General features: G+C 40.6%; 1 protein-coding gene across 4 annotated transcripts in view; it reads right to left on the reverse strand.

Annotated features, from left to right (window-relative positions):
• The window catches only part of LOC122809357, a 1358270-nt gene that overhangs the window by 931768 nt on the left and 399638 nt on the right, over nt 1–26864 (reverse strand). For all 4 annotated transcript variants that reach the window (XM_044080823.1, XM_044080814.1, XM_044080796.1 and 1 more), the window contains exons 5-6: nt 15175–16389; nt 3141–4373 (exon numbers count right to left, since the gene is read on the reverse strand). In XM_044080823.1, the coding sequence (XP_043936758.1) occupies nt 3141–4373; nt 15175–16389 (2448 nt within the window). The remainder of the gene's footprint in view (nt 1–3140; nt 4374–15174; nt 16390–26864) is intronic.

Below are 26864 nucleotides of genomic sequence, written 5' to 3' on the forward strand. Positions count from 1 at the left end.
TAAATAATGATTGGCTTCAAGCTAGAAGTGGAGATATTTTCTGGATGCCTTTGCAATGTTGAACTGCAGATAAGCATCCTGATGGTCTACAGAGAACATCCAATCTCAGTCTTCTAAGCAAAGAAGAACTACTTGCACTGGGGACCATTAGGAACTTTGGTCTTTTTTACATACTGGTTTAGACTCTTTAAATCAAAAATGGGCCTAAGGTTCTTTGACTTCTTGGGAACAAAAGAAAATCTATAATACACACATACAGTTTCTACCATAAAATTCTTCTCTCTTGGCGGCAGCCACCACAACAAGAGAGTTCATAAGAGGGTCTCCTCCAAGGAGGTCTGTTGTTGGGTGAGCATAAAATGTTATGACTCACAGCCATATCTTTCAACTGTCCAGAATTTAATAGACTGTCCAGATTTTTGTCTCACATTTTTGGTCTGTTCCTCATCAAATTTGTGGTTTTCTGTTAAATCACTGCGGACTGAAGTCACTAAAAATGACAATCATTTGAAATTCAGACATTGCATTCTTCAGAAAAATGCATCCTAATGCAAAACCTATTATTGTAGCATCTTTCTAAGTTTATAGGAACAATATTTAAAATCTGTCCCTGATTTTGGGCTCTTGTCCCCTCATTATTTTTGGCTGTGTCCTGATTTCATGTGCTAAACAGGTTGAGAACTATGCATACAGAGCATGCACTCTACAACATCAGAACCTCACCATGCCCATTTCTTTAAAATGATCGATCAGGCACTCAGCAAGAGGAACCACCCAAGAAGTAGAGGGGGCAATCATGAATGTCTCAGAAAATCCCACCTTATCCATGGAAAGGTGGGGGTTGATGGATCAATTGCTCCTCTGACTCACCAATTCCAAAATCACATCAAATCTGGAATTTTCAAGAGGTGACTGAGGGGCAATTTCCCCGTCATCAAGATCAATGTCAGAAGTGAACAATTCCATGGAGAAATCTACGGAACCTCTGCATGAGGGAGAAATCTTTCAAAGTTTATGTAGAAAACTGGGTTGATTACTGAAGGGGAGAGGGGTCAAGGCATTCAGCACTGCTCTGTTCATTTGGGTCAAAGATGGACTTTTGTCAATGTGTAAAACAAAAAATGAGGGTGCATCCCCTGTCTGGATCAAGGTTCAGATGATGACCCTCTCAAAGAACTCAAAATCTGATATCAAATATGATGGCCCCAAGGAAACTCCCATCAGCACCAACTCCAACCTGGAAGAAGGGAAAGCAGACAGCTCCAACAAGGGTGCCCTTGCAACTGAAATCAAAGCCAGTACCTCAAACGTCATTGTCCCCGATATCAAGAACAGCACCCTAAGTATTTACACTGAGGATGGATCCAAGGGTGCAGTTTAGAGGGCATGTCACTGACATTCAAGTGACACCAATGGGATCAGTATTGAGTAAGTCAGATATGACATCAGGGCCAATGGATGGGATCCAGTTGGTGCCAAAGAAGGATGTACTGGAGTAATCATCAGCTTAAGATCACCAGCACCAAGACGGGCTGGGGAAGGAATAGTTACTGGAGTCCATGGGCCAACCTGCTTCAACCTGGAAACAGGGGAGGGATGGAGGGATGGGAAAACACCCATGTCTACCTGGTCTTTGATAAAAGGTCTCATCATTCAATACCAATAGCTATTTTAAATGCTCCTTACAGACTTACTAGACCCTTAAAGGAGAAATGAAGGGAGGATAGGTGCCTAGGAACTTCAAGAGCTCTCTCTTGGAGGATCAGCTGCTGGAAGACTCCCTGTTGGAGACATGTCAAGAATAATGATGGACTTGGAATGAGGAGGTGCTGGATCTGAGCTTGGAGACAAGAATGGCTTCTTAGTGCTTGGAGATGAGGCATCTTTTAAGGAGAAGGTCTTGGAACTTTTGGGGACGTCAATGAAGATGACTCCTCCAGTTTTCTTTTTCTTCTTTCCTTTTCTTTCTCTCTCTCTCTCTCTTTTCCATTCATCATTTCTTCTGTCATCTTTCTTTTAGGAAGACACTAAAGGTAAAATACCTTTTGGCATGATTTGTATCATCATTCTAATTGGCTTGCAAATACCACAATATGTCTGAAGATGTCCAGGTCACAGGCACACAATGCACAAATTATGTGTGCCCTGGGACAGAATCTTATGCCTGCAGCAGGCACACTTTTTAAAGCCTGAAGCCTTACCCATTTTAAATTTCAACAGTTGCAAAGCAGAAAGCAGCAATAAAAAATATATATATATCTATATATATAATTCATTTGACCGAGACCAAAACACCTGAAGTTCAAAACACCTAAAACTAATTTAATCGAAACTCATAACACTGACACGTGAAATTTTCCACTGTAGCGTGATCCTGGAGTTAGTATATATAGTTGGGGGGGTGTAACCCCCCACTCACACACACAGACTTCATATATTTCAAACATACACATGGATACTTAAAACTGTAATGACTAACTCTTTGCAGAAAACAATATTTATCTAAACTATGTGGGGGCAAGAAAGCAGCTGAAAGGTGGCAAATGAGATCTGAGGGCTGTGAGGTGCACCGTGGGAGGACCTTAAGTTCTTGATTAAGCTGAAGTTGTTGCTGGCTTGGATTTACCAAGATGACGGATGAACCCATTACTTGAGGTGGACTATGGGATAACACAAGGTCTTAAATTGTAGATAAAAATGTTATGATTTAATAAAAATGTTTAAGGAAAAAAAGCATTCTGATTTTCCAGGTATGAAACTCAAGTGTAACTGCTAAGTCACCAATAGCAAAGAATAAACATATCCTCACATAACTGCAAGCCATCTCTGTCAAAATTTTGTCAGGAAGAAAAAAGTACCACAGCCCAAGTCACTTCTGTAATGAAAGTTCATTTGTCATATGTACATCTCCCTGCCTCCTACGGCATTTCAAACTTGAAGGCAGTTACAGCTGGATGCCTCTGTATTTTGGGGGAGGCTAGAGGGCATCATTCAAACCACTGTACACGGTCCTAAGTAAAGTGGGCCCTTGACATACAAGTGGGAGGGGCCATATGATTCTAGTGAAGTAGTAGAAAACAATAAAAAAATTAGTGTCAAGCAAAAAAGAAAAAAAAATCTCTTCATAAAGAATCACATACCTGCTCTCTCCTGGAGTTAAGCACCTATGACGGATGAGATTGCCCTTCTGGCAAAAGGATTTTCCACAAATGTTGCACTTATGGGGTCTGTAATCAGTGTGTATCAGGTAGTGCATTCTGAGAGAAGATGTTGTTGGAAAGCACTTCTCACATATTGGACATTGCTTTAACCCCAAAGGAATCATTTCATCAACTTCGGACAGGCTAGTAACATGCATCTTTGAAGTGCAGGCAGCTTCTAGTGACCATTCAGTATCTCCATCCATCAGCTCTTCCTTGTTACATTCAGAGTCTTCATCCTGAAAAGAGGTATTTTGCTCTATGTTGGGCATTTCTGGCCAGTGCTGACCATCTTTTGTTACTGATTTAATGGTTTCCAAAAGCTTATCTTGATGACCACTGGGCTGGTGTTTCTCAGTCCGTGTAATCTGTCCTTTCTCCATGATTACTACTGCACTTTCTTTAACATGATTTGAAGACTCACAACTGGAGCTACCCTTCAAGTGTTCTGAACGATGCTGCAGTAGGTCAGCACTTGTTTCAAATGTCTGCTTACAGATTGCACAGGTTAAAGGTTTTCTAGCAGCAGCCTGTTCTGCTTCAAAGATCTGCCGTTTTTCACCTGCGCCACAGTGGATAGACCAATGTCCTGTTAGTTGGTATCTCTGCCTGAAACCTTTGTTACATACCACACAGCGGTGAGGCCGTTTGCCTGAGTGTATTGTTCGATGTCTCCGCATAGTGGACCGGTCTGTAAAGTTTTTGCCACAGATATCACATCTGTAAGGCCTTTCCCCTGTATGAATCCTTCTATGACGCCGGAGGCCGTTAGCATCAGATAAGCACCTTCCACACATTTCACACTCATAACGTTTCCTCCTAGAGGAGATGGAGCTAACAAGTGGCAAACTTAGACTCTCTCTTAAAGTTACTTGTGTCGAATTATGGTTCAGTAAAGTTCCATGTAGAAGTGTGCTCTCTGTACTTCCAATGTGGCTGCTGCCAACACTGCAGTACAGGGCTGTACTGTGTGGGTCTAATAATTGTTCCCTTGTTTGCAGCTGTTGCTGAATACCTGTCATTGTATCCTGAATAATGTAAGACATGTCCCTTACAGCTGCAGACTCAGCAGAACATGGCATTTCTGAAAAACTTTCAGTTGGACAGGTTATTCTGATTTCTTCAGCAGGTTCTTCCTTCACTTCTTCCACCACAGTTGGGTGCTCTTGATTGCTGCAAAAAAGCAAATAAGTTAAATAATGCTCATACAGACAGATTTCCAAAAGGTATTACGGCAATATCAGCCAAGATTAGTCACACATTCAAAAAAGCAGCTAGAAAAACTGTAACAGTAACTGTTACAATCACATTAAGAAATGCTCCAGGTTAATGTCCGATGTCCAGCCAGCCAAACTTTCAAGACTGAGCATCCTTACTCTTCTTCCTGTCTGATGTCACCTTCATTTTGGATGTTCTAACATAGACAACATAAAGGTGACTTCTGTTCTTTCTTACCTGAGGATAGAGCAGGAGACCTACATCTCACCTATAAGCGGAGAAGTATAACACGCCAACCATTTCTGAGATACCTGAACAACAAGAAGCTAAAGGGTAAGATAGGATGATGCATTGGAGTTCCTCCATGTCCAGATTACCATACACACAGTCCCATACCATATCCTAGCAAACTACAGGTCACCCACTATGTGCCATGAAATCCAAGGGATGATAGCAGGTTACTAGGCAAATGGCCCAAAAAACTTTTTAAGCCAAGCCATTCATGCTTCAATGTTCCCAATTATCAGTGTCCACAAACTAGAACAAGTTTGGTATATGCCTGTGTCTTAGGGCATCTACAAATTGCTCCTGCCCATAAGGGCCACAGGAGAAAGCCAGGGGTAAATGTGCAACTTCCCATCCATTGGTCCAAACTGTGTTTGAACAGGCTTAAGAAAAAGAACTGTTTCACATGAATGGTGAGTCTGTTTCTGGGAAGGGATAACCTCCGAGATACATACCTGTCCCTCGAACATATTTTGTTTATGTTACAGATGTGATTTATATTCTTAGATTGGGTAATTCTAGTGTTTGTTTTGTAAATATGTAGCAGATCCATCTAGGCTGGATCAGAGAATGTCTTGTAGGTTAGGCAAAAATCATCCCTCGGTTGTCTGTAGGAGACCATGTAAAGGGTCAAGGCTTTGAAGCGGCCTGCATAGGGTATATTATTTACACTATGTATTCTTTTAGTAAGGACTTCTGTGGCCACTCCAGCTGTTGCAAATGCCTGCTCATGCACATGCCAAAGAGTGCACTGTACTTGATTATTGGTCTAATGAGTGCTGAGAACACTGGGACTATAATCTCCTTAGTTCTGGATGCCATGCCCTTACTTATAAATTGCACCATATAGAAAGATTTTCTTCTACCATGGATGGCTACATAGTGATCAAACTTCAGGTTACTGTCAACCTGAGTTTAAGTCCCCTGCCTCTGGGTCTACTCTTAGAGGAGTGTTATCATGTTGTAATTTAAAGGGGTGGTCATTTTCTCAAAGGTATAGAAGGTGGCCTAATGGTTAACGTGTTTGTCTTACAAACACAAGTTGTAGGGTTTGAGTCTCGCAAGGGATAATTGGCTAGGCTTGAAATGGCTCACAAGGGCAGTTAGCCTAGTACTAAACTATGAACCTATAATAATGCATTTTTGCACTGAGTTTTAGGCTTTGGTTCTGACACCACTTAGTCTGTGTCAGACCCTCCTGGAGAATATCCACACCTTTGGGGGATTTAATGATTACACCCAGCTTGTAGTCATCAGAAGCAAATTTGGTCAGACAAAGACCCTCTACATTTATCTTGACTTCAGAGAACTATATTCCAAACAGGAGAGGTCCCAGTCCCAAGCCCCGTGGGAAACATCTAGTAACAGGGCACTAGGTGAAGATAGACATCCCCACTCTAATTTCATGTGTCCTCAGAGTGAGCTATTTGGCTACTCAGTGGGTGACATACAGATTTATACCTAAACTTACGGGTTTGTCTATAATACCTGAAGTATTGTGTCAAATGTCTTTGTCAGGTCAAGGTAGGCGGTATGTACCATTTTGCCCTTATCCATGACATGGGCATGACCTGCCCTTGACAAAACCGAATTGGGATGGGTCCAGTGTCTGAAGACTTCGTATGTCTTTGTTTATCCGGTCCATGACAATTTTTTCCATATACACATATAAGACTAGTCAAATTTAATGAGTCTGCAGCTCCCTGGATTTGTGGATGGTCTGCATTTGTGTACAGGGATGACAGCTACAGTCTAACATTCCCAATGAATAAAGCCAGTCTGGAGGCTATGGTTGAATAGAGACTCTAGTGGGCCTGACAGGTCATGTTTCAAGCTATTCAGGAGGCATCTTTGGATATTATTAGGACCCATTGAAGCAGTGTTTTAGCTGTGGAGAGTGCAGTGAGGACCTGTTCTTCAGTCATAGCTGGAGGGAAAATGGTAGACAATATTTCCTGAGGGATGGAAACGAGGTGATAGAAGGTGAAACTGGAGCTAAATTTATTGGCCAGCAAATCTGCTATATCCACAGGTTTGGTATAGGAAGTTTGATTTACCATTAGTTCAGCACACTGTTGGTTATTCCCTTTACGGCTCCATAAGTAACTTGAAAAATGCCTATTGTTAGCCTTAGCTTGGGAGACCATTTTTGATTCAAAAGTTGGCTTTGGTGGACTTCATTAGTTCTCCGAGCTGCTTGTTGAGACTGATGAGGGAGTTTTTTGTCTTTTGGGCATAACCCTTCATATTTTTGGACAGGATTTTCTTTCTCTTGTTATACAACCTATTTATACTAGGGGCCCATCAAGGGGGCTTAGTTTTGGGATTTGTCCTAAGTTAATTTCAGTTTGGTACAACTGTTTCTATGCAGTTATTTACCTGCTTGTACAGCATTTCCATAAACACTTCTGCACGGGACACAGTGTTCTCTGAGTTTGGGGGCGTGGCTTGGAATTTAGGCAGCTAATATTTAGAACTATTGTACACCATTCAACTGAACACCATACTCAAGAGGGACGTTAATTAGCCTTCTATAAATCTGGAATCCTACATGATCCCCAGAGTTACAGTCACACAGATTCCAAAGACTTTGTAAACACAAACACTCTGTACCAGTTAGTGCATAAGCCTACTAGAGGTAAAACAAAATGGACCTAGTACTCACAAATATGGGAGAATGCTGCATCCCCCTGTCCTCACCAGTGTTGTGTCCTCTCTGGTAAGGTCAGACCACAAAGCAGTCTCCTTCGAAATAATGATTAATTCTGTAACTCCAGCAAACCATGTAACAGTTAGAAACTAATCCAAAGCAAACTACCTTTTATTAAGAGATAACTTGTTAAAATGTCAAGCCCCTTCAAACCTAGATAACACAAAAGCCTATGTGAAACTATTCACAGAAGCTCAGTACAACCATGTCAATGACTGCATAGAAGCTGCTGTGCCTAGCAGAAGCAAGCCCAAAACACAACCCATCCTGATGGAATCCAAAATTAAACAGGTTGTACAACAAAAGAAAAAAGTCATAGATAAAATTACAAAGCGTAACCCAAAAAAAGATAAAAGGCCTCTCATCATAATGAATCAAAAACTTAGAGGACCAAGTCCAATAAAGCAAATTTTGAGGTAAAGACAGCATCCCAGGCCATGGTTAACCATAAGGTCTTCTTTAGCATGTCCCAGACCTGAAAGGCAGCACACAACAATGCGCTGAACTGTTGGTAAATGGAGCCAAGTCCATGGAACCAGAAGATATAGCAAATCTTCTGCCTCATAAGTTCAGCTTCAGCTTTACCCCTTCTCACCCCAAGCCACCCCTCCCAGAAAATACCACCTAATATTATCCCTCCAACTATCAGTAGGGAGCAGGTCGTACATGCGCTCTCTAAGACCAAGAGTACAGCTTTGATGGGCCTTGATAATATCCCAGGATGTCTCCTAAACAGCCTGAAATATTTATTTATTTATTTATTTCAGTTTGATTACTGGGGAAGTCCACTGGGCCAAGAAGTGCCCATTTTCAGTGGAGGCCCGGGGAGAAAAACTCCACAAGCAATACAATGAAACATGGTTACATAAAGTTAATGGTAAAATACAAGAGTAAAGATTCATGCAGTCCATTCATTCATGAAAAGCTCCACAAGCAATACAATGAAACATGGTTACATAAAGTTAATGGTAAAATACAAGAGTAAAGATTCATGCAGTCCATTCATTCATGAAAAGCTCCACAAGCAATACAATGAAACATGGTTACATAAAGTTAATGGTATAATACAAGAGTAAGATTCATGCAGTCAGGAAATACATTTACATAAAATGTGCATAATGAGCAAGCATAATAAAGCAATACAGTGCAGTGTAAAATAACAAAAATACATAGATGTGTAAAAGTTTTTTTTTTTTTTTTTTTTTTTATGAACTATCATAGCAACTGGAATCGCTATTCAACCATAGTCTTCACACTGGGTTCATGCCACACAAATGGAGGACTGCAACAGTCATCAGTCTGTACAAGGGTGGACCATCAACAGATCCAGGAAACTACAGACCCATTTGTCTGACTACTTGCATATAAAAAGCTATGGAAAGAATTATCATGGAATGTATTAAAAATGACATAGGAAACCTTCTGATACTGGACCCAACCCAGTTTGGTTTTGTCAAAGGCAGGTCATGCCTACTGAACATGGTGGACTTCTTTGAGAAGATCACCAAGGCAATGGATGAGAGCAAAATGGTGCATACTCCCTACCCTGGCCAAGCTATGGCATTTAATATAATATCCCACTCAGGTATGGTAAACAAACTCATGAAATTAGGCATAAACTTCTCGGTAACTTTGCTGGATAGCTGGTTGGCTCACAGACAGGACCCAGAAAGTTATGATAGGATAGACCACCTCGACAAAGAGGCTGGTCATCAGTGGAGTCCCCCAGGGCTCAATGCTAGATCCACTCCTCTTTGGTATTTATTTTTCAGAAGTCTAGGACAATGTCAAGGGCCTCTGGTTAACCAAGACTGCAGATGATTCGCTGTGCAAAATGTCATTATATACACGTGCTATTTTGGTACATGTATCTGACCCTGGTTGAGATTTATGGGCAACATTCTGAGAAAGAAATCTGGGAAGATTTCAGGATAATAAATTAACACACAAAAAAATTAAAGCCGTACCAAGAAATCATAGACTAGGTCCAGAAATATTTAGGAAATATCCATTTTTGAAGAATTCTAACTATATAGTTTTACCTTTACTTCGGCATAGAATGGGCTAGTATTCTAGCAGCATCAGCAACACTGACTTAAGATCTCTTATAAAAAAAAAAAAAAAAAAAACAAGTTTTAGAAGATGGAACGAGATATGTTTGGACATGATCCAAAAACCAGGCTTTGCACTGGTTTGCTATGCTGTACAGGATACACTTGTCCCCCTCCATCAAATTCTCTGTCTAAACCACAAAAAAAGTTAATTTCCCATGGCAGGATGAGAATCCAAAGATCAGTTGGAAGATTTTAATGCTATCCCCACTGCAAGGGCATTCCCTAATTTTGAATTACACACAATGGTATCAAGGTCAAAGGTGATATTTTGTTTAACAAACCTGAATTTTAAGGGTGCCTGTAGAGACATAAAATTAAAGAATACAGACCCGTTAAAGGGACTGTACATTATATTGTATGGAAAAAGAGAAACAAATGGGAGACATTTATGGGTGGGAAAAGATGGACAATGATGGAGACAAAATAGAAGAATGAAGGGAACAATTTTATTTATTTTATTTTACATTTGTTTACCGGGAAAGTCCAGCTGGACACAAGGTCTATTTTCAGTGGAGGCCCGGGAGGAAAACTCTAAGAATACAATACATAGGAGAAATATAAGCACAAAATAGAGTAGAAATAAGAAAACTCATCAAATACAATTTCAAAAACACAAAAATCAGGGAAGAACAGCTCCAGAAATGCAATACATAGGAGAAATATAAGCACAGAATAAAGTGGAAATTACAAACTCATCAAATTAAATTTCAGAAAACACATAAAATCAGAAATTAAAAAGATATACATAATTTTTAGGCTTAGAATTTGCTATGTAGTTAGCACATACATATTATTTAAGGACTAAAATATGCAGGTTGGTTAAGAATGTTCAATGTATGGAATTGTTTTTGGGAAAGGGTAGTGGATGGTACTGCGTAATAGAATTGTCTTGTTTCAATACAATATATATCAAAAGTAGTAACATTCTTTGAGGTATGATTAGTATAACAGCCTTTCCAGGGGAACTGTTATTACATAATAGTATTAACCAAACAATGCATTGGTATGTATTATCCTGGGGAGTAACAGCAGCATAGCCAGTTGTTTGAAAAGTGGGTCTTCAGGAGTTTTTAAAATTGAATAGTAGAGCTATTAGAAGTTATGTGGCTTGGTAGTGTATTTCAGATTCTTGGAATAGTGCAACCAAAGAGCAACTTACCAGCATCATTCTTATATTTGATGACATTTACAAGGTTCTGGTTACTAGATCTTAAAGTTCTAGTGGTAGTATAGGGCTGAATTAGATGCTGGAGTGCAGGGGTTTTATCAGAAAGGTAGTATATCTTGTTTGCTACTGACAATTGGGTGAGTAGCAGTAGCTGGGGCAGCAAAAGACAGTTAAGCTGCTTAAAGGATAGACAGTGATGGGTCCTGTATGAGGCTTCTGTAGCGAACTTGGCAAGCTTGTTATAACAAGATTCCATTTTGTTTAAATCAGCCTGGTGGAGATTAGTGAGGATAGGGAAGGCATAGAGGAGGATGGATAAGAGATAAGTCTTTGCAATTGTGGCTTTGGTATGTCTAGTGATAAACTGTTTGTTCCTTTAGAGGAGCCCAAGTTTTTTGTTTACTTTCTTGATGGTTTGCACTATGTGGATGTCGAATCTCAAGTTGTTGTCAATTTCAACACCTAGAAGTTTAGTGTGTGTGGTAGGAGTGATTTGGCTATTATCTTTGGAAGTAATGTTAAAGTTACTGTCTAAGGGGAGGCCCTACCTGGGCTAAAAAGAATGAGTTTTGTTTTCTTGGGATTAAGAATAAGTTTGGTGTTCGTGAACCACGTTTTGGCTACAGTAAAGTTGTTTTGGGTTAGGGAACGAAGTTCTTTTATTGTGGGGGTGACACATATAAGGGTGGCATCATCAGCATATTGTACTACTGAGATGGTGAGTGTGGAGGAGGAGACCTGGTTGGTAAATACAGAGAACAGCAGTGGGCCTAGGATGGAGCCTTGGGGGACTCCGTAGGATACTGGTAGGAGAGGGAACAATTGATTTTGCCATAGGACTGTTTCCTGATGGCCTGATAAGTAACTGTTGAACCAAGCGATAGAGGACGAGCTAATGTTTAGGGTAGATAGAGTTTGAAGAAGCATATTGTGGTTAACCATGTCAAAAGCTTTTGATAAGTCTAAGAATATGGATGATACGAATAGGACCTGGTTTCTGTAATGGTTAACTATGTTAGTAAAATACAGTAGTGCTGTGGTGGTGCTATGGGAGGGTCAAAAGCCATGCTGTGCTTCAGACAGCAGGTTGTTTTTTTGGGGGTACTGCATTAGTTGAGTGTGAACAACACTTTCTAATATTTTAGATAAGGGCAACAGAATAGCGACTGGGCGGTAGTTAGTGAGTTCTAAGGAGTCACCTCCTTTGTGTAGTGGTATAATATTCAATGTTTTCCATGAGGTTGGTACCTTGCATTCTGATAGAGACCTATTAATGAGAATAGCAACAGGATAAGCTAAAGCTTCTTCAGCTATCTGAAGGAAATCTGAAGGAAATCTGAAGGAAATCTGCTGGTAGGTTAGCAGCAGCCAGAGTGGTCAGTTTAAGTTTATTGAGGAGTTTGGAAATAACCTTGGTGGGCACAAGGTTTTGGGAAAAGTTGGAGGTATTGTTCTGTGAGTTGGGGTAGGTTTGGGCAGTTGTAGGTGTTGGGGTATTGACAATATTGCGGGTATTGGCAAGGGTTTGGACTATTTCAGTAAAGTATTTATTAAATTAAGCAGGAATGTTATTGTGGTTGTTTATTAAAACGAGGGTTGGAGTTGTGGATTTTCCAGGCTGAAGTATAGTATTTCTTGTGGCCCAGAATCTTTGAGGGTTGTGGACATATTTTTCTTCCATGTTTTTGTAGTAGTTAGTTTTATCAAGTTTAATTTTTAATTTTTTTTTTTTTTTGCGTTGTTACGGAGTTCTCAGTAGATTTGTCTTACAGTAGAGGTTTTGTTTTTGTAAAAATGTATACAGGATTTATATCTTTCTATCACTGTAGTTTTAGTTTCTTTAGTTAGCCATGGGGCATAATTTGATTTTATTCTTATGGTTCTGGAGGGTGCATTATAATTTAAGATTTCCAAGAAAGTTGAGTTAAAGTACTGCACAGCTTTATCAAGACATAGTTGCTTCAGGGGAGTCCAATTACAGCATTTTAGTGCAGTGATGAAGTTATTAGGTATAAAGGTCTTTTTATTTCTATGACTCTGAGGACAGTCTGGCAGATGTGTTGGGACCTGTTCCTAATTAGGTAGGTTGTCTGATGGTCACTTAGACTAACAGGTAAGACAGCCAGTTTGGTATGCAAGAGAGGGATCAGTTATACTGGGAACAAATATCACCAGTAAGCAATTACAAGTGAAAGGAACCCCTCAGGATGGATGTGAACAGGAAATTAAGACGCTGGCAGGATTTAATATATTGGGAACAGATGATGACTGGTGGGAAACCTTTGATTTGGCATAATCTGAGCTAGAAATGGGAGGCATGGCTGAATTAAACAGTGGTACAGGCAGTGGATTACAACCCTTAAATTAAGCTTTACTTAGTGAAAAGGGAAGAATGGTTCCTGATGGTTAACTGGCTAAAGGTGAACCAGAACGGAATCAACAAAGGGATGGTAAGTCAAGCATATAAAAGTTTACTAGCTGTCATGGAAACAGAGAAAAATAAATATATATCTGAATGAGAGACAATACTGAACAAAGTTACTAGAAAGCACTAGGGTTGGGAGGGTGGCTTAATGGCTAAGGTGTTTGTCTTACAAACACAAGGTGCAGGGTTTGAGTCTCACAAAAGATAATTGGCTAGGCTTAAAATGGCTTGCAAGGGCAGTTAGCTTAGTACTAAACTAAAACTAAACTAAACTAAAAAAAAAGATGTGCTGGGTTACCCTGCATTCCTGGCTATGCTACTAGGTGTATGTAAGTTCAGATTATTTGTATGGCAATGACTGCCTTAAGTGGTTTTATACATCTTCTAGGCTGGCAATGATGTTTCATTCTGTTTCTCCTAGTTGTTGAAGATGTAAAAAGGATGAGCTGGAAGGCTATATGCATATATTTTGGGAGTATGAAATTCTTAAGTGTCACAGAACTGGACGTCAGTATTTATGTGATAGCACATGGTCCAAACCAACTTGCTTAATGAAAGGTGCAATACACAAATGGAAGCAAGCTGAATCAGCAACAAAAGACTATGTAAATGAGAGAATGCAACAAATCCAAGACTTGGAACAGTCAGTAAAGATCCCTAACATTAAAAAAAAAAACACTGAATATATGGACAACGGGGTGTTAGGGTACAGACAGTGAATTCTACTCAATCACAGGAAAATGTATATAATAACTGAGAGGAATCACTGCATGAGGGGAGATCTGCAGTAAAGTCAGAAAATGACTAAAAATGAGAGATGGCAAAGTGATTCAGCTGACTAAATCCAAAATGAAAAGTTGGTTAGGTTATATCTTTGCCTTATAACTTTAACTTTTAATTTCTGCATTTCTTAAATGGGTAACTGAACTGGTCCATATCTGACTCCTTTTTAGCTATGGCATGGGTTACAAGTGCAATATATTAAAAAAAAAAAAAATATATATATATATATATATATATATATATATATATATATATATATATATATATATACACACACACACACACACACACACACACACACACACACACACACACACACACACACACACACACACCAATGTATGAGGTCACAAAAAGTCCAAAACATGGCATGTCTACAACTACTAGGGTTTGGCTTTACAGACTTGAATATACCCTTAAAGGCTTAAAAAATGAAAAGCCATGGCCATTCAATAAACCATGTAGTTGAAAGACGGGTATGTCCTTAATAGGGTCATTTGCATATATCCCATAAGCCTCCACTACAGGTGGTGTAAAGCATTACATAGTGAAGATTGTAGCTTGGTGGAGTCTTTCATGTATTTTCCTATACACACACACACACACACACACACACACACACACACACACACACACACACACACACACACACACACCAATGTATGAGGTCACAAAAAGTCCAAAACATGGCATGTCTACAACTACTAGGGTTTGGCTTTACAGACTTGAATATACCCTTAAAGGCTTAAAAAATGAAAAGCCATGGCCATTCAATAAACCATGTAGTTGAAACACAGGTATGTCCTTAATAGGGTCATTTGCATATATCCCATAAGCCTCCACTACAGGTGGTGTAAAGCATTACACAGTGAAGATTGTAGCTTGGTGGAGTCTTTCATGTATTTTCCTATACACACACACACACACACACACACACACACACACACACACACATATACAGACAAGGACCAGTTCACTTACCCATAATAAAAAAAGCAGGGAAGAATGTGTAACCTTCACAAAGAAAGTGACCAGATTTCATGAAGAATGAACCAAATCCCAGAGCTATGAGGCAGATACCTTAACCACAGAGCCACTGTGGTGTGTAACTGCTTTTCAAATTGTTGCAATTATGGATGAAAAGCAAAATATTTATTTTCCACCACACCATGAACAGCAAAACTTGAATCACATATATTAAAAAACACAGTAAATTTACTCTGTGCTAAGTAAGAAGCCTTACCAATTACTTGTTAATTATATAAGTTTACCTGCCCTCCTCAGGATGTATACAGTGATGGTGCATTAGACTTCCCTTCTGACAGAAACCCTTGCCACAGAGGTAGCATTTGAAAGGTCTGAAGTCAGTGTGTAGCATGTAGTGTAATCTTAATGTGTCTGTGGTAGGAAAGCATTTTACACAGATGGGACAGACCTTCAGCCCCCAAGGAATCATCTCTTCAATTTCAGAAAGTTCATTAATATGAATCCTTGGGGTACTGCTAGTGTCAAACTGCCACTCCGTTTCCTCATCCAGAATACCTTCCTTGCTGTCTACAAATTGTCTTTCAATGAACAATGCTTCCTTGGTGTGGTGAATCATTGCTTCGGAAGGGTTCGTGGTACCACAACTTTGTACAACTTCCAAAAGTGGCTGGCTGTGGCCACTTGTCGGGTCCTTCTCACCACCTTCTAGCCTTTCCTTTTGCATTATGTCATGTTCAGACTCTGGAGTCTCAGCAAGACCTTCTGATGATGGTATGATATTTAAATGCTTAGAAAGATGTTGCATAAATTCATCATTATTTTCAAACATCTGATCACAGAAGCTACAGACTAAAGTCCCAAAGGCACCACTCTGCTGTGCTTCAAGGATCAGCAGTTTTTCATCTGCATCTGTGTGAGTAGCCCAGTGATTTTTTAACTGAAACCTTTGACGAAAGCCTTTGTGGCACACTACACACCTGTAAGGCCATCTCCCTGAATGGATTTTCCTGTGTCTTCTCATCGTAGAACCATCTGAGAAGTCTTTCCCACACACATCACACTTGTAAGGCCGCTCTCCTGTATGAATCCTTCTGTGCCTTCTCAGACCATTTGCATCTGATAAAAACCTCCCACACAAATCACATCCATAACGTCTCTTTTTCTTCTTGGAAGGAAAATTACTTGCTCTTGTCTTCTCTATTCCACTATTCATGTCGATAAACTGTGTATTCTTAGTATGTGATACTCCATCTGTCTGAATTTCTTCAGTACTGTTAGAATGAGTGCTGCTGAAACCTTTGTCATAAGTGTTTCTGTTCATTCCTATTGACTGCTGCGCTGCATAACGACGTGGTAGAATCCTCCTTTGCTGTGTCAAAGGGCTGGACGTTGTATTTTCCCCAGCCATTGTCCCTTCATGGGAACTTTCCTCTGACTGTTCATCCCTCCTCTCTCCAGTGGTCTCTTTCTGTTCCTTCTGTGTACGTAGCCTTTGTAACCTGCAATACAAATTCATCAGTGAGATAATACATCAGAGAAGAAAATAACAAAAACTTCAGTCATTGTAAACACGACGAATTTCCAGGAATTTAAAATAACAGCCTCTTACATTTTGTAGAGCTTTTTTCTGAAAAGGACACAAATATTAATAGTTAATTTGCAGGGAAAAATACTCAGCATTGGGCAAACTATCAGCCATATACCTCATAACACACACACACACACACACACACACACACACACACACACACACACACACTGCGCAGCACACTTTATTGATAACACAGTCATGTAATGTGTTTACCATAACAGCAGGTCTCAAAAGTCCAGGTCCATGAACTTATCCCTGAAGGACTCCACTTGTGACTGGCCTCTTTATAGAGGTAGACTCCCCAGTTCTAACTTCCTGGGTCCTGTCTGTGAGCCAGTTGGGCTATCCACTGGGTGACATACGGGGTTTGTACCTAACCTCTTGAGTTTGTCAACATTGCCCGAGTGGGGTACTGTGTCAAATGCCTTGGCCAGGTCAAGGTAGGCAGTGTGAACAATTTTGCTTTCATCCATTGCTTTGGTGACCTTCTCAAAGAGGTCCACCAGGTTCAGTAGATATGATTTGCCCTTTATGAACCCAAACTGGGTTAGGTCCATTGTCTGGAGGTTTACTACATCTCTATTGATCATCTCCATGATAATTCTTTCCATATTACACATAACACTAGTGCAGGGGTCTGCAACCTTCACTATCAAAAGAGCCATTTTTTGGCCCCTCTCCCACCAAATAAAGTTCATCTGGAGCCACAAAACCTATTAGACCCCTAAAATGAAGATAATTATATTAAATATAAAAGAACTAAGTTTAGAAGAGCAACAATCCGTCCCAATTTTTGTTCCTTTGTTTCGATTGCTTGATCGCTCTCAATGTGTGTGTGTGGAAAAATGCATGTTAACAGAAACCATGTTATTCTAGCAAGTTTATAAGAGCAATATTTAAAGTCCTTCCCTATTTTTGTTCTTTTGTTCCTCTTTATTTGTGGCTCTGTTCAGATTTCTTGTGGTAAGACTTTGAGAGGTATAGAAATCTTGCAGGAGATGCTGCTGCTGCTGCCAGGAGATCGCTCGATCACTCTCAGTGTGTGTGGAATGCATGGCAACAGAAAACATGTTATTCTAGCAAATTTTGAAGTTTATAAGAGCAGTACTTGACTCCATCACTCGATTACTCTCTGTGTGTATGTGTTGTGCGGTGTAGCCATTATTTTTCAAAGCTACAGGGAGCCACTGCCAAGGGGTGGAAGAGTCACATGTGGCTCCAGGGCCAGAGATTGCAGACCCCTGGACTAGTGAGACTTATGGGTCTGTAGTTGGCCCACCTTTGTGCAGAGGGATGACTGTTGCCTTTCTCCATTCATGAGGCATGAAGCCTATTTGGAGGCTACAGTTAAATAGTAATTCCAGAGGCCTTGGCAGGTCATGTTTCATGCTATTTAGAAGGTATCCTGGGATATTGTCTGGGCCCATTGATGCAGTGTTCTTGGTCTTAGAGAGATAATTAAGGATCTGTTCCCTAGTGATAGTAGGGGAAGTAATATTTGATGACATTTCCTGAGGGAAGGCTGAGGGGGAGAGGTAACAGTGTGAGACTTCCATGTATATCCAATGGTATGTACTTTCTTTGCATCTGCAAGCCTGAACACCCTGCAGAGAATTGTGTTTGCGGGAGGTAAATCCCAAGTGCTAAGCCCAGTAATGGGTATAAATAAACAGTCAACACTTTTGAGACATCCCTTAACTAAAACAAAATAACAAAGATAGCAGTAACTTCATACATGTCAAATAAGGTTAACAGTGACTATACTAAACTCATCTAGCCACTCTGCTGTTATAGAAAACTCTACTTGAATAAACTACAGCTGTGTTAAGGTATTCCTTATAAGATGAGATGTTCAAATAACAGGATCACTACTGCAATATCAATTCCTTATACATGGGAATTATCTGCAGATGGATTCCAGCATCTGTGGCATGAAGTTTGGACCTACTGGATGCCCTCACAACAGAGCTGGTATCATCTCTATGCTAAGGACATCAATATAATGCTTAGCTGTAAAATGGAAAACATTCTGTACTATTTTCAGCAGCAACAGACTACCAGGCAAGTATGTCCAAGTGCCTTGGAAAGGTCATCCAACACCTACTAAAATCCAACCTCATCAAAAGGAAGTGAGCAGAAATATGCCAAGTACCAAAGAATGGATTCCTGGTAAGAGACAAACACAATTCATTTAGGTCAAGGATTCCACTGCAAAAATGGAGTCCCAGCCCTAAGACGGTCCACTGCTCAGCCTTCAGAGGAGGTGGTGAAAGTTCTGGAAATAAGCAGCAGAATAAGATGAGCAGAAGTCCCTGCTTCAACAGTGATCCTAAACATGTACATTTACAGTGACTAGGGAGGTGGCTGCAAGTATAATGTGGAGAAAACAGGTGTGTGCTAGCCATAAAATCCTGTAGCTCTGGGTGAAGAACCCAATGGATAGCCAGTGTCTCGTTGCCCTGCATTTGTCATCATGGGCATCTATGTTAAGTGAAAGTTGGACAGAAAACTAATCGACCCACCAAAAATGAACTAGAGACTTCTACATTAAATATAGGTTCACTGACAGAATGCAGATTGGACAACATGACAGTAAGGAGGAGAGTGGACATCCTGTTTATCCAGGAGACAAAATGGACAGAAATGCAGCAAAGTCACTTGGCTTATGTCCACAGTCTACTACGTAGAAAGAAGACAATTAGAAATCGTGTGGGAACTGTGGTGAGACAATGTGTTCTAAAAACAGAGACAGAAAGCATCAGAATTAGCAAGACTCATGGCAATTAGACTCGTGTAAGTATAGGGTAGTATTCATAATCTCAGTCTATACTCTAGCAGGGTTGTGATAACAAGATAAAGAGTACATTCAGGTGGCAATTGCAGGATCTAGTAGATGAAGCAGGAAACATAAGTTGACATTGATAGTAGGGGACCAGAACGCACATACAGGGATAGACAAAACAGGATATGATGACTGTCTCGGTCCACATGGGTGGGACAGCATCAATAAAGAAGGGCACACCATTCCAGACTTCTGCTTTGCAAATGGCTTGATGGACAACACATGGTTCACTATTTCTTTCTTTCTTTTATTTTTCTTTCTTTCTTATTATTATTCTTTCTTTAGACCAAGGTAAAACCTCGGTGGTGAGGTAAAACCTCGGTGGTGTTTCAACTGAACAAATGTTTGTTTGTTGAGCGAATCGCTCAAATGCTAACCTTGCTTAAATGGTAGTACAGTTATTTGTTATTGAACAACTGTTTGTTTCTTGAGTGAATCGCTTATATGTGAACATATTGTCATACACAGTTTAAATACATTGAGTCGCTCATAGAGCACGCTCATCAAGCCTTAATTACCTGCTCTAAATGTATTTTACTGCTATTACAACTGAATCAAATGTCTGTTTGTTAACTAGTACGCTACCTGAATTTACCGCTGAAACGTGAGCGTGCTGTAATGGTAGCACGCTCATCCTAAGCTGAACTCTACCACATTTCTAGCATTTAGACCTGACTTACTAAGTAAAGTGTTACTCTCTTCGCATGTTTTAGTTTCAATTTTGAAGTAGTAGTAAGCATTGCCTACAGTGCGTACTTCAGAGCATGCTCTGAAGGCCCAGTGTTGCAGTCTTAATGTCCTAGTAAAGCATAGTTCACCAAACTGCTGTTCATTGCATTGTAATAAAGACTCAACAACTGTTTTATATAGACTAACAACACCATTACAGTATTTAACTCATACTGCTTAACTTAATTGTGACTTGTGCATTGTTTAAATTCAACTATTTTGTATCTTCTTTTCCCTTATCAGCCCCTAAGCCAAAAGTACACCGCATGGCTCCTAACCATCACGGCAGCCCTAAGACGTCCCTCTCCTGTGCGAATGCACACAACTATCTAAGCGTCTATCAGTAAATTGCCTAGGTAAAGAATCTACCTTCCTTACAATATTTTTTAAACTGTCTAGGGTCAGGCAGCAACAAAAAAGACCACAGACTTGTTATTTTTCTTCCAAGAAAGCGGTCATTTTACTTGAAATCGAATCACTTGCTCAACACTGAACTGTTCGCTACCTGTTAACTAAATCCTGCTAAAAAGCAGACCTTGACTTAATCAAACAGTCCGCTTCCTACCGTTTAAGGCGGGTACCTTTAGAACAAGGTAAAACCTCGGTGGTGAGGTAAAACCTCGGTGGTGTAGACCCCGCTCCGCTTCGCCCTCGCTATGCTCGGGCTCGCTCCGCGCCCCTCCCTGCCCCCTATTTCCACCCGCCCCCACTACCTCTACATTTATTTTGATCTTTAGGCTCAACCCCCTTACCACCACCCTATCGCAACTGTCCCTCTCCCAATCACCACTCCCCCCTCCCCACCGCCTGACTATAGTTCAAAGCCTACACCCTCAATCCACCCACCCATACAACTCATCCATTAAAACTCTCTCCCCCCACCTCCTAGCTTCACTGCTCACCAATTGAAACAAGGGAACTCACCCCCCCTTACCATGGTAGGAAACTCTTATAGTACTCTCCCTCTTCTAACGACACTACTTATCTCAACCTACCTGTTAACGAGATATGATACCCTGAACCCTGCAGGTGCCTACCCACCCAACAGTCAAACCTCCCTTTACTCCCATTACACCCCTAATCTCATTCATCCCTCTTACTACCCAACTACTAACATAAATCCCTACTGCTTCCAACGTACTCTCTGTTACCCTAAAACACCCTCAACTAGGGATCATCTCAAACTGCTAATTAAACTCCAAAGGATACTTGACTATTTGAAAAGTTCCATAACTAGATATGGCGATATCCACCCCAACCCTGGCCCCTCCATTGACCCAGGCACAAACTCCTGGAGCACTCCCAGAAGCCCATTGGGCTCACTCCATATGCTTCACCTCAATGTACGAAGCATCAACAACAAAGTTCACAACTTACATGCTTTACTAGAGACCCACTCCCCTGACATCATGTGTCTTTCCGAAACCTGGCTTAAACCTATCACTAAGGATGAGGAAATCATCCCACCTGGGTATAACATTCTCAGGGCAGATAGAGTGAAAAGAAAGGGCGGTGGGATAGCAGTTTTGTTCAAGAACTCCTTGAACATCACTATGAATCCCCTCCAACCTCCAAAAATCCACAACCAGGAATTGATTGCCCTAAAAATATCCCTAAACAACCAAAAAAGTATCAATCTCATAGTCACCTATTTACCTCCAGGCCACAACACTGAAAACCTTGAACAAACTCTCAGCTGGCTTTCCACCTTCTATCCACAAGAAACGATAATTCTAGGAGACGTTAACATAGACTGGTCCACATACTCCTCTCATCCCAATCCTCTGCCTATTAACTTACACGGCTTCTCCCAACTTATTCTTTCCCCCACTAGAATTGGATATGCCCAACAAAAAGACAGTATTATAGACTGGATCCTTACAAACAAAGACCCTACCAACTATACCGTGGGGACCCTCCCCAACGACCTTAGTGACCACCTCATTACCTATATAATAAAACACAAATGTCCAACTGCCTACCCCCCCCCCAACCAGACTTGTTAGGAACAGCAAGAATTTCATCCCTGAACAATTTCTTGCAGATCTTAAAGCATGCAACTGGTCCATCCTAAAAACTCTACCCTTAGAAGAGAGTGTATCCCATTTTAATGATACCTTCCTTAAAATACTTGACTCCCATGCTCCTAAACGTCTCATTAGAACTAGGGATCATATCGCACCCTGGCTAACTAAAGACACAAAAATAAAATTAAACTCAGAAACCAAGCATGGAACACATGGAGGACCACTAAAACCCCCCTAGACCGAATCAAATTCCTTCAGCTTAGAAACTCAACTAAAGCAGCCGTTACATCCGACAAAAAGCAATATTTCTATCATCTCCAAGACAAGCATCAAAACAACCCTAAAAAATTTTGGGCTGGCTTTAACCATCTCCTCCACCCAGGCAAATCTTCCACCCCCACACCTGAATCACTCATGGATAAAGATCCAAGTGAGATAGCTAACTCTTTTAATTCTTTTTTTACATAGACTATCCAGTCCCTCGCCAGCCAGCTTACCTCTTCCCCCTCAGGTGCAACCTCACCCAAAGTTCCAAACCAACCTGCCTTTAACCTAGCACCCACCTCCACCTTTTACATCCGTACCCTTCTAAATAAACTCAAACCAACTACCCTAGCGGCTGATCAACTTCCGGCAAAATACTTACAAATAGCAGCTGACGCCATTGCTTACCCAGTATCCATCCTTATTAACCGGTCTATCTCTGAAGCCTCTATTCCCTCAATCTGGAAAACCTCATACATCATTCCACTCCATAAAAGAGGACCTTCCACTGAAACATCTAACTATAGACCCATTGCAATATTGTCCCCCCTATCCAAAATCATGGAACGCTGCATCCATAAACAACTTATTACCCACCTCATTCATAATAATCTCCTATCTAACACCCAACACGGCTTTCGCCCACATCATAGCACCACTACTGCTCTCCTCTCCTTTGTCGATTCAATCAACCTCAATCGGAATAACAAACTAATATCCTCTGCTCTCTTTCTAGACCTATCGAAAGCCTTCGATATGGTTAACCACAAACAACTTCTCCACACACTGGAAACCTTTAATCTTAGCCAATCCACTATAAGTTGGTTCAACGCCTACCTCTCTGGCAGAAAACAAGCAGTACAGTGGCAAAATATGATTTCAGACCTACTCCCCACCAATATCGGGGTACCCCAAGGATCTATTCTCGGACCCCTTCTTTTCTCTGTCTTCATTAACGGTCTACACTCTGTCCTTCCTAAAACCACCTGCATCCAATATGCAGATGACTCCACCCTTATTTGTTCTGACAACTCTCTCACCAACCTCCAAACTACTACCCAAATCTGTTTTTCATTAGTCGAAAAATGGTTCTCAGACTTAAAACTCCTACTTAATCCAACCAAAACCAAATTACTTCTATTCTTCCCGACTTCAACAACTCCTCACAGTCTACAATCCCCAAACACCCAAACTCCAACCTTCGTTGTGTCTGCTAACAATGGTACCAAAATCTTTCCAGTTACCCACACCAAACTACTCGGGGTGACAATAGACCACAAACTTAGATTTGACATGCATGTGAACCTTACTATTAAATCACTCAACAAGAAACTCGGGTCCATGTACAGAATTAAGAAATTCTTAACCCCCCACACCAAACTAACCATCGCCCGAACTCATCTCCTCTCCACCCTCCTCTATGCCTCCCCTATTTTCTCCTTCCTTCATAAAAAAGAGCTCAATAAACTTTCTACTGCCTATCACCACATAGCTAGATTTATCACAGGAATGCCCTACCGCACCCACCACTGCCTAAACCTTAGAACACTAGGATGGCTAGAAATGCCCAATGTTCTTAAACTTAACCAGCTTTCTGAGGCATTCAAAATTATAAATCATCCTGATAAAACTCCATCACTGAATACCATTCTTACCTCCTACTCTAATCTCTCATCCCTTAGGTCATCCAAAAGTATCCAAGTATTGACCATCAAACCAAACAACTCGGGAGGGGAAGCTCTTTATGCCAATTCCATTGGCAAGACTTGGAATGCCCTCCCATGCAACCTTAGACAAATAACCACTCTGCACCAATTTAAAACACAACTCCGAGCGTTACTAAAAACCCAATGGCTTTGCCCATGCCCCAACCCTGACTAATAGCATATGCCCTTGACCCCAAACAGCCTAGCCAAGCCCCTGTGCAACCCAATTACCAAAGGGTTCACCCTGTAGCCATAACTATCCATCTCACCAACTCCTCTGTTATCTAGGACTATATTTTTTATATTTTTTATTACTTATTCGTGTTTTATCCTGTATTATAATGTCTTGTTAAGTTATGTTAACCTACTAACTTCTATTGTATTGCCAGTATATGTACTCATGTACCTCTGTTCTTTGGAGCTTTTCTCCCCGGGCCTCCACTGAAAACGGATATGTATCCAGCTGGACTAACCCGGTCAACAAATGTAAAATAAATAAAATAAATAAATACTTATTTGATATTTTTTGACTGGGTTAGTCCAACTCGATAGCAGCTCTTTTTCAGCAGAGGCCCGAGGAGAAAATCTCCACAAAAAAAATTAAACATATGTAAATATTTTGACAATACAATACAAAGTAGATTACTTGTATTTACAATACAAACAATAAAGTAAATAACGACACTTTTACATACAAGAATTGGAGAAGGAAGTAAACTCCTTACTATATTACATGATATTTGAAAACACTGTTATTAGGAGTTAAGTAACTCAAAGGAGATGGGTATGCATACAGAAGAGAAATATGTTTGGAAGAAGTGGCTGGAGGTGAAATTGGGGGTGAAGGTAGATTAGGCTGGGTCAGGGCACAGGCACTAATAGGCACTATGAGAAATAGTCACAAGATCACATGCAACAATGGATAACATGCAGCTCAGACTGACTCCCTGCTACTAAAGAAAGGGCACTGGGGAAAATCACAGATTGCAAAGTCATCCCCAATGAAATTGTCATCCCCTAGCATAAACCACTGGTGGTCACAATCACTTGCAAGCAGTGGTCAGAGAAGGCTCTAAGGTCAACAGAGACTAGGCCGGTGACCTCTAAGTTGACTGGAGAGAAAATACAAGTTTAAGGAAATAATCAGGGCTATAGCACTTCAAGAACAGGAAACAGATCAAGTCAAATAGGAATTGCAGCATCTCAAAACAGCATGTGTGAAGACTATAGAACAGACATATGGCCAGGTCAAATAGAGAAATAAGGCTGATAAAGAAATCTGGTCGGTAAGTCCTGGAAGTTACCAAAAGAAAAGAGTGCAGGAAAAAGTGGAAAACAGCAAAGATGGACCACACTTAGAGGAAATACTGGTTGGCTAAAAAATAGGCAATGATAGCAGCCACAATTGCAAAGAAAAAGGTGTCAGAGAAACTATCAGCCACAAGAAAGAGGTTCATCAGAAAACACACACACACAAAAACTAACAGGCTGCAAGACAATTCTACTATTCATAAGAGATGCCAGAAACTATCTGCTTATTAGTTCAGATGATATCAAAGGCAGATGGAAGGAGTACTTCCACCCATTTCTGAATAAAGCAAACGTCACAGAAGCTATACTATATAAGCTATACCTACAATGAAATAGGAAGAACCCGCCATAGAAGGGAAAGCAGCAGACCTAGATGAAGTTATGGCAGATATGATTAAATGCTGGGTAAGTTAGGGGAGAAATGGCTCCTGTGTTTAATCAGCATGGTATGGTGAGAAAGGCATATTCCAGATGAAAGACAAATAAAATTTCTAGTATCATTGTACAAGACAGAGGGGACATTTGCATCTGTGGACAGTATTGAGGTATCAAACTCATGTCACACTGCATGAAAGTGCTGGAAAGGGTGATTAAGAGATTAATGTGCTTAGCAGTAGAAAGTAAGATGGGGGCTGAGCAGTTTGGATTCAGACTTGTATGGTGCACACCTGACCTGATGTTTCCAGTGCAAGAGATAGTGGAGAAGACGGAGATGAGGAAAACGTTCTATTGGGCAGTCCTACAAAAAGTATCAAGTAAGCTGATCTGGGCAGTTCTGCGATGGTTTGAAGTCCAAGAAACATTGTTAAAATTAATGCAAGCAATGTTAAAAAAAAAAGTATGAACAGTATTTGGACTCACAGATGGGTTCCAGTGGGAGTGGGTGTACATCAGTGTTCAGCTCTGAAACACTTTTACTCATACTGATGGTAGACTACATTACCAAACTAGTAGGAGGGGACAAATCAACAAAGCTGCTGTATGCAGTTGATGTGGCAGTGTAAGCAGACTCTGAACAGGTATTTCAACAAATTAATACAGGACTAGAATGCAAAACTGAAGGCACACAGGATGAAACTGAGTAGAGACAAAACAGTTGTTATGACAGCAAATGGGAAAAATCAGAAGGCGATGAAAATTGAAACTGAAGGTGAAAACAGTGGAAAACTAACAGATTCATTTATATGGGAGTGGTGGTTGACGAAAAGGGAAGCCTGAATGAGGAGGTCAAAGCTAGAATCAGAGGTGCTCCGGTGCAGAGGGTTCGGGTTAGTGTGGGACAGAAGAATTTGAAAGAAGCTGAAAATAAGGTGTATGAAAGAATGGAGAAGAAATACTTCTGTACGGCACAACAAACCTCGGCACTGAAGGTAGAGCAGTTGAGAAAGCTTGATGGGATGAAGATGAAGTCCCTAAGAGAGGTGGTAGGATGCACACTATGGGATACCTGAAGAAATGAAGACATCAAAGCAGAAGCCAAAGTAATCCCGGTTGTAGGGAAGGT

This window comes from Protopterus annectens, chromosome 1.part1, assembly GCF_019279795.1.
Source record: "Protopterus annectens isolate FY-2018-M chromosome 1.part1, PAN1.0, whole genome shotgun sequence".
NCBI lineage: Eukaryota > Metazoa > Chordata > Ceratodontiformes > Protopteridae > Protopterus > Protopterus annectens.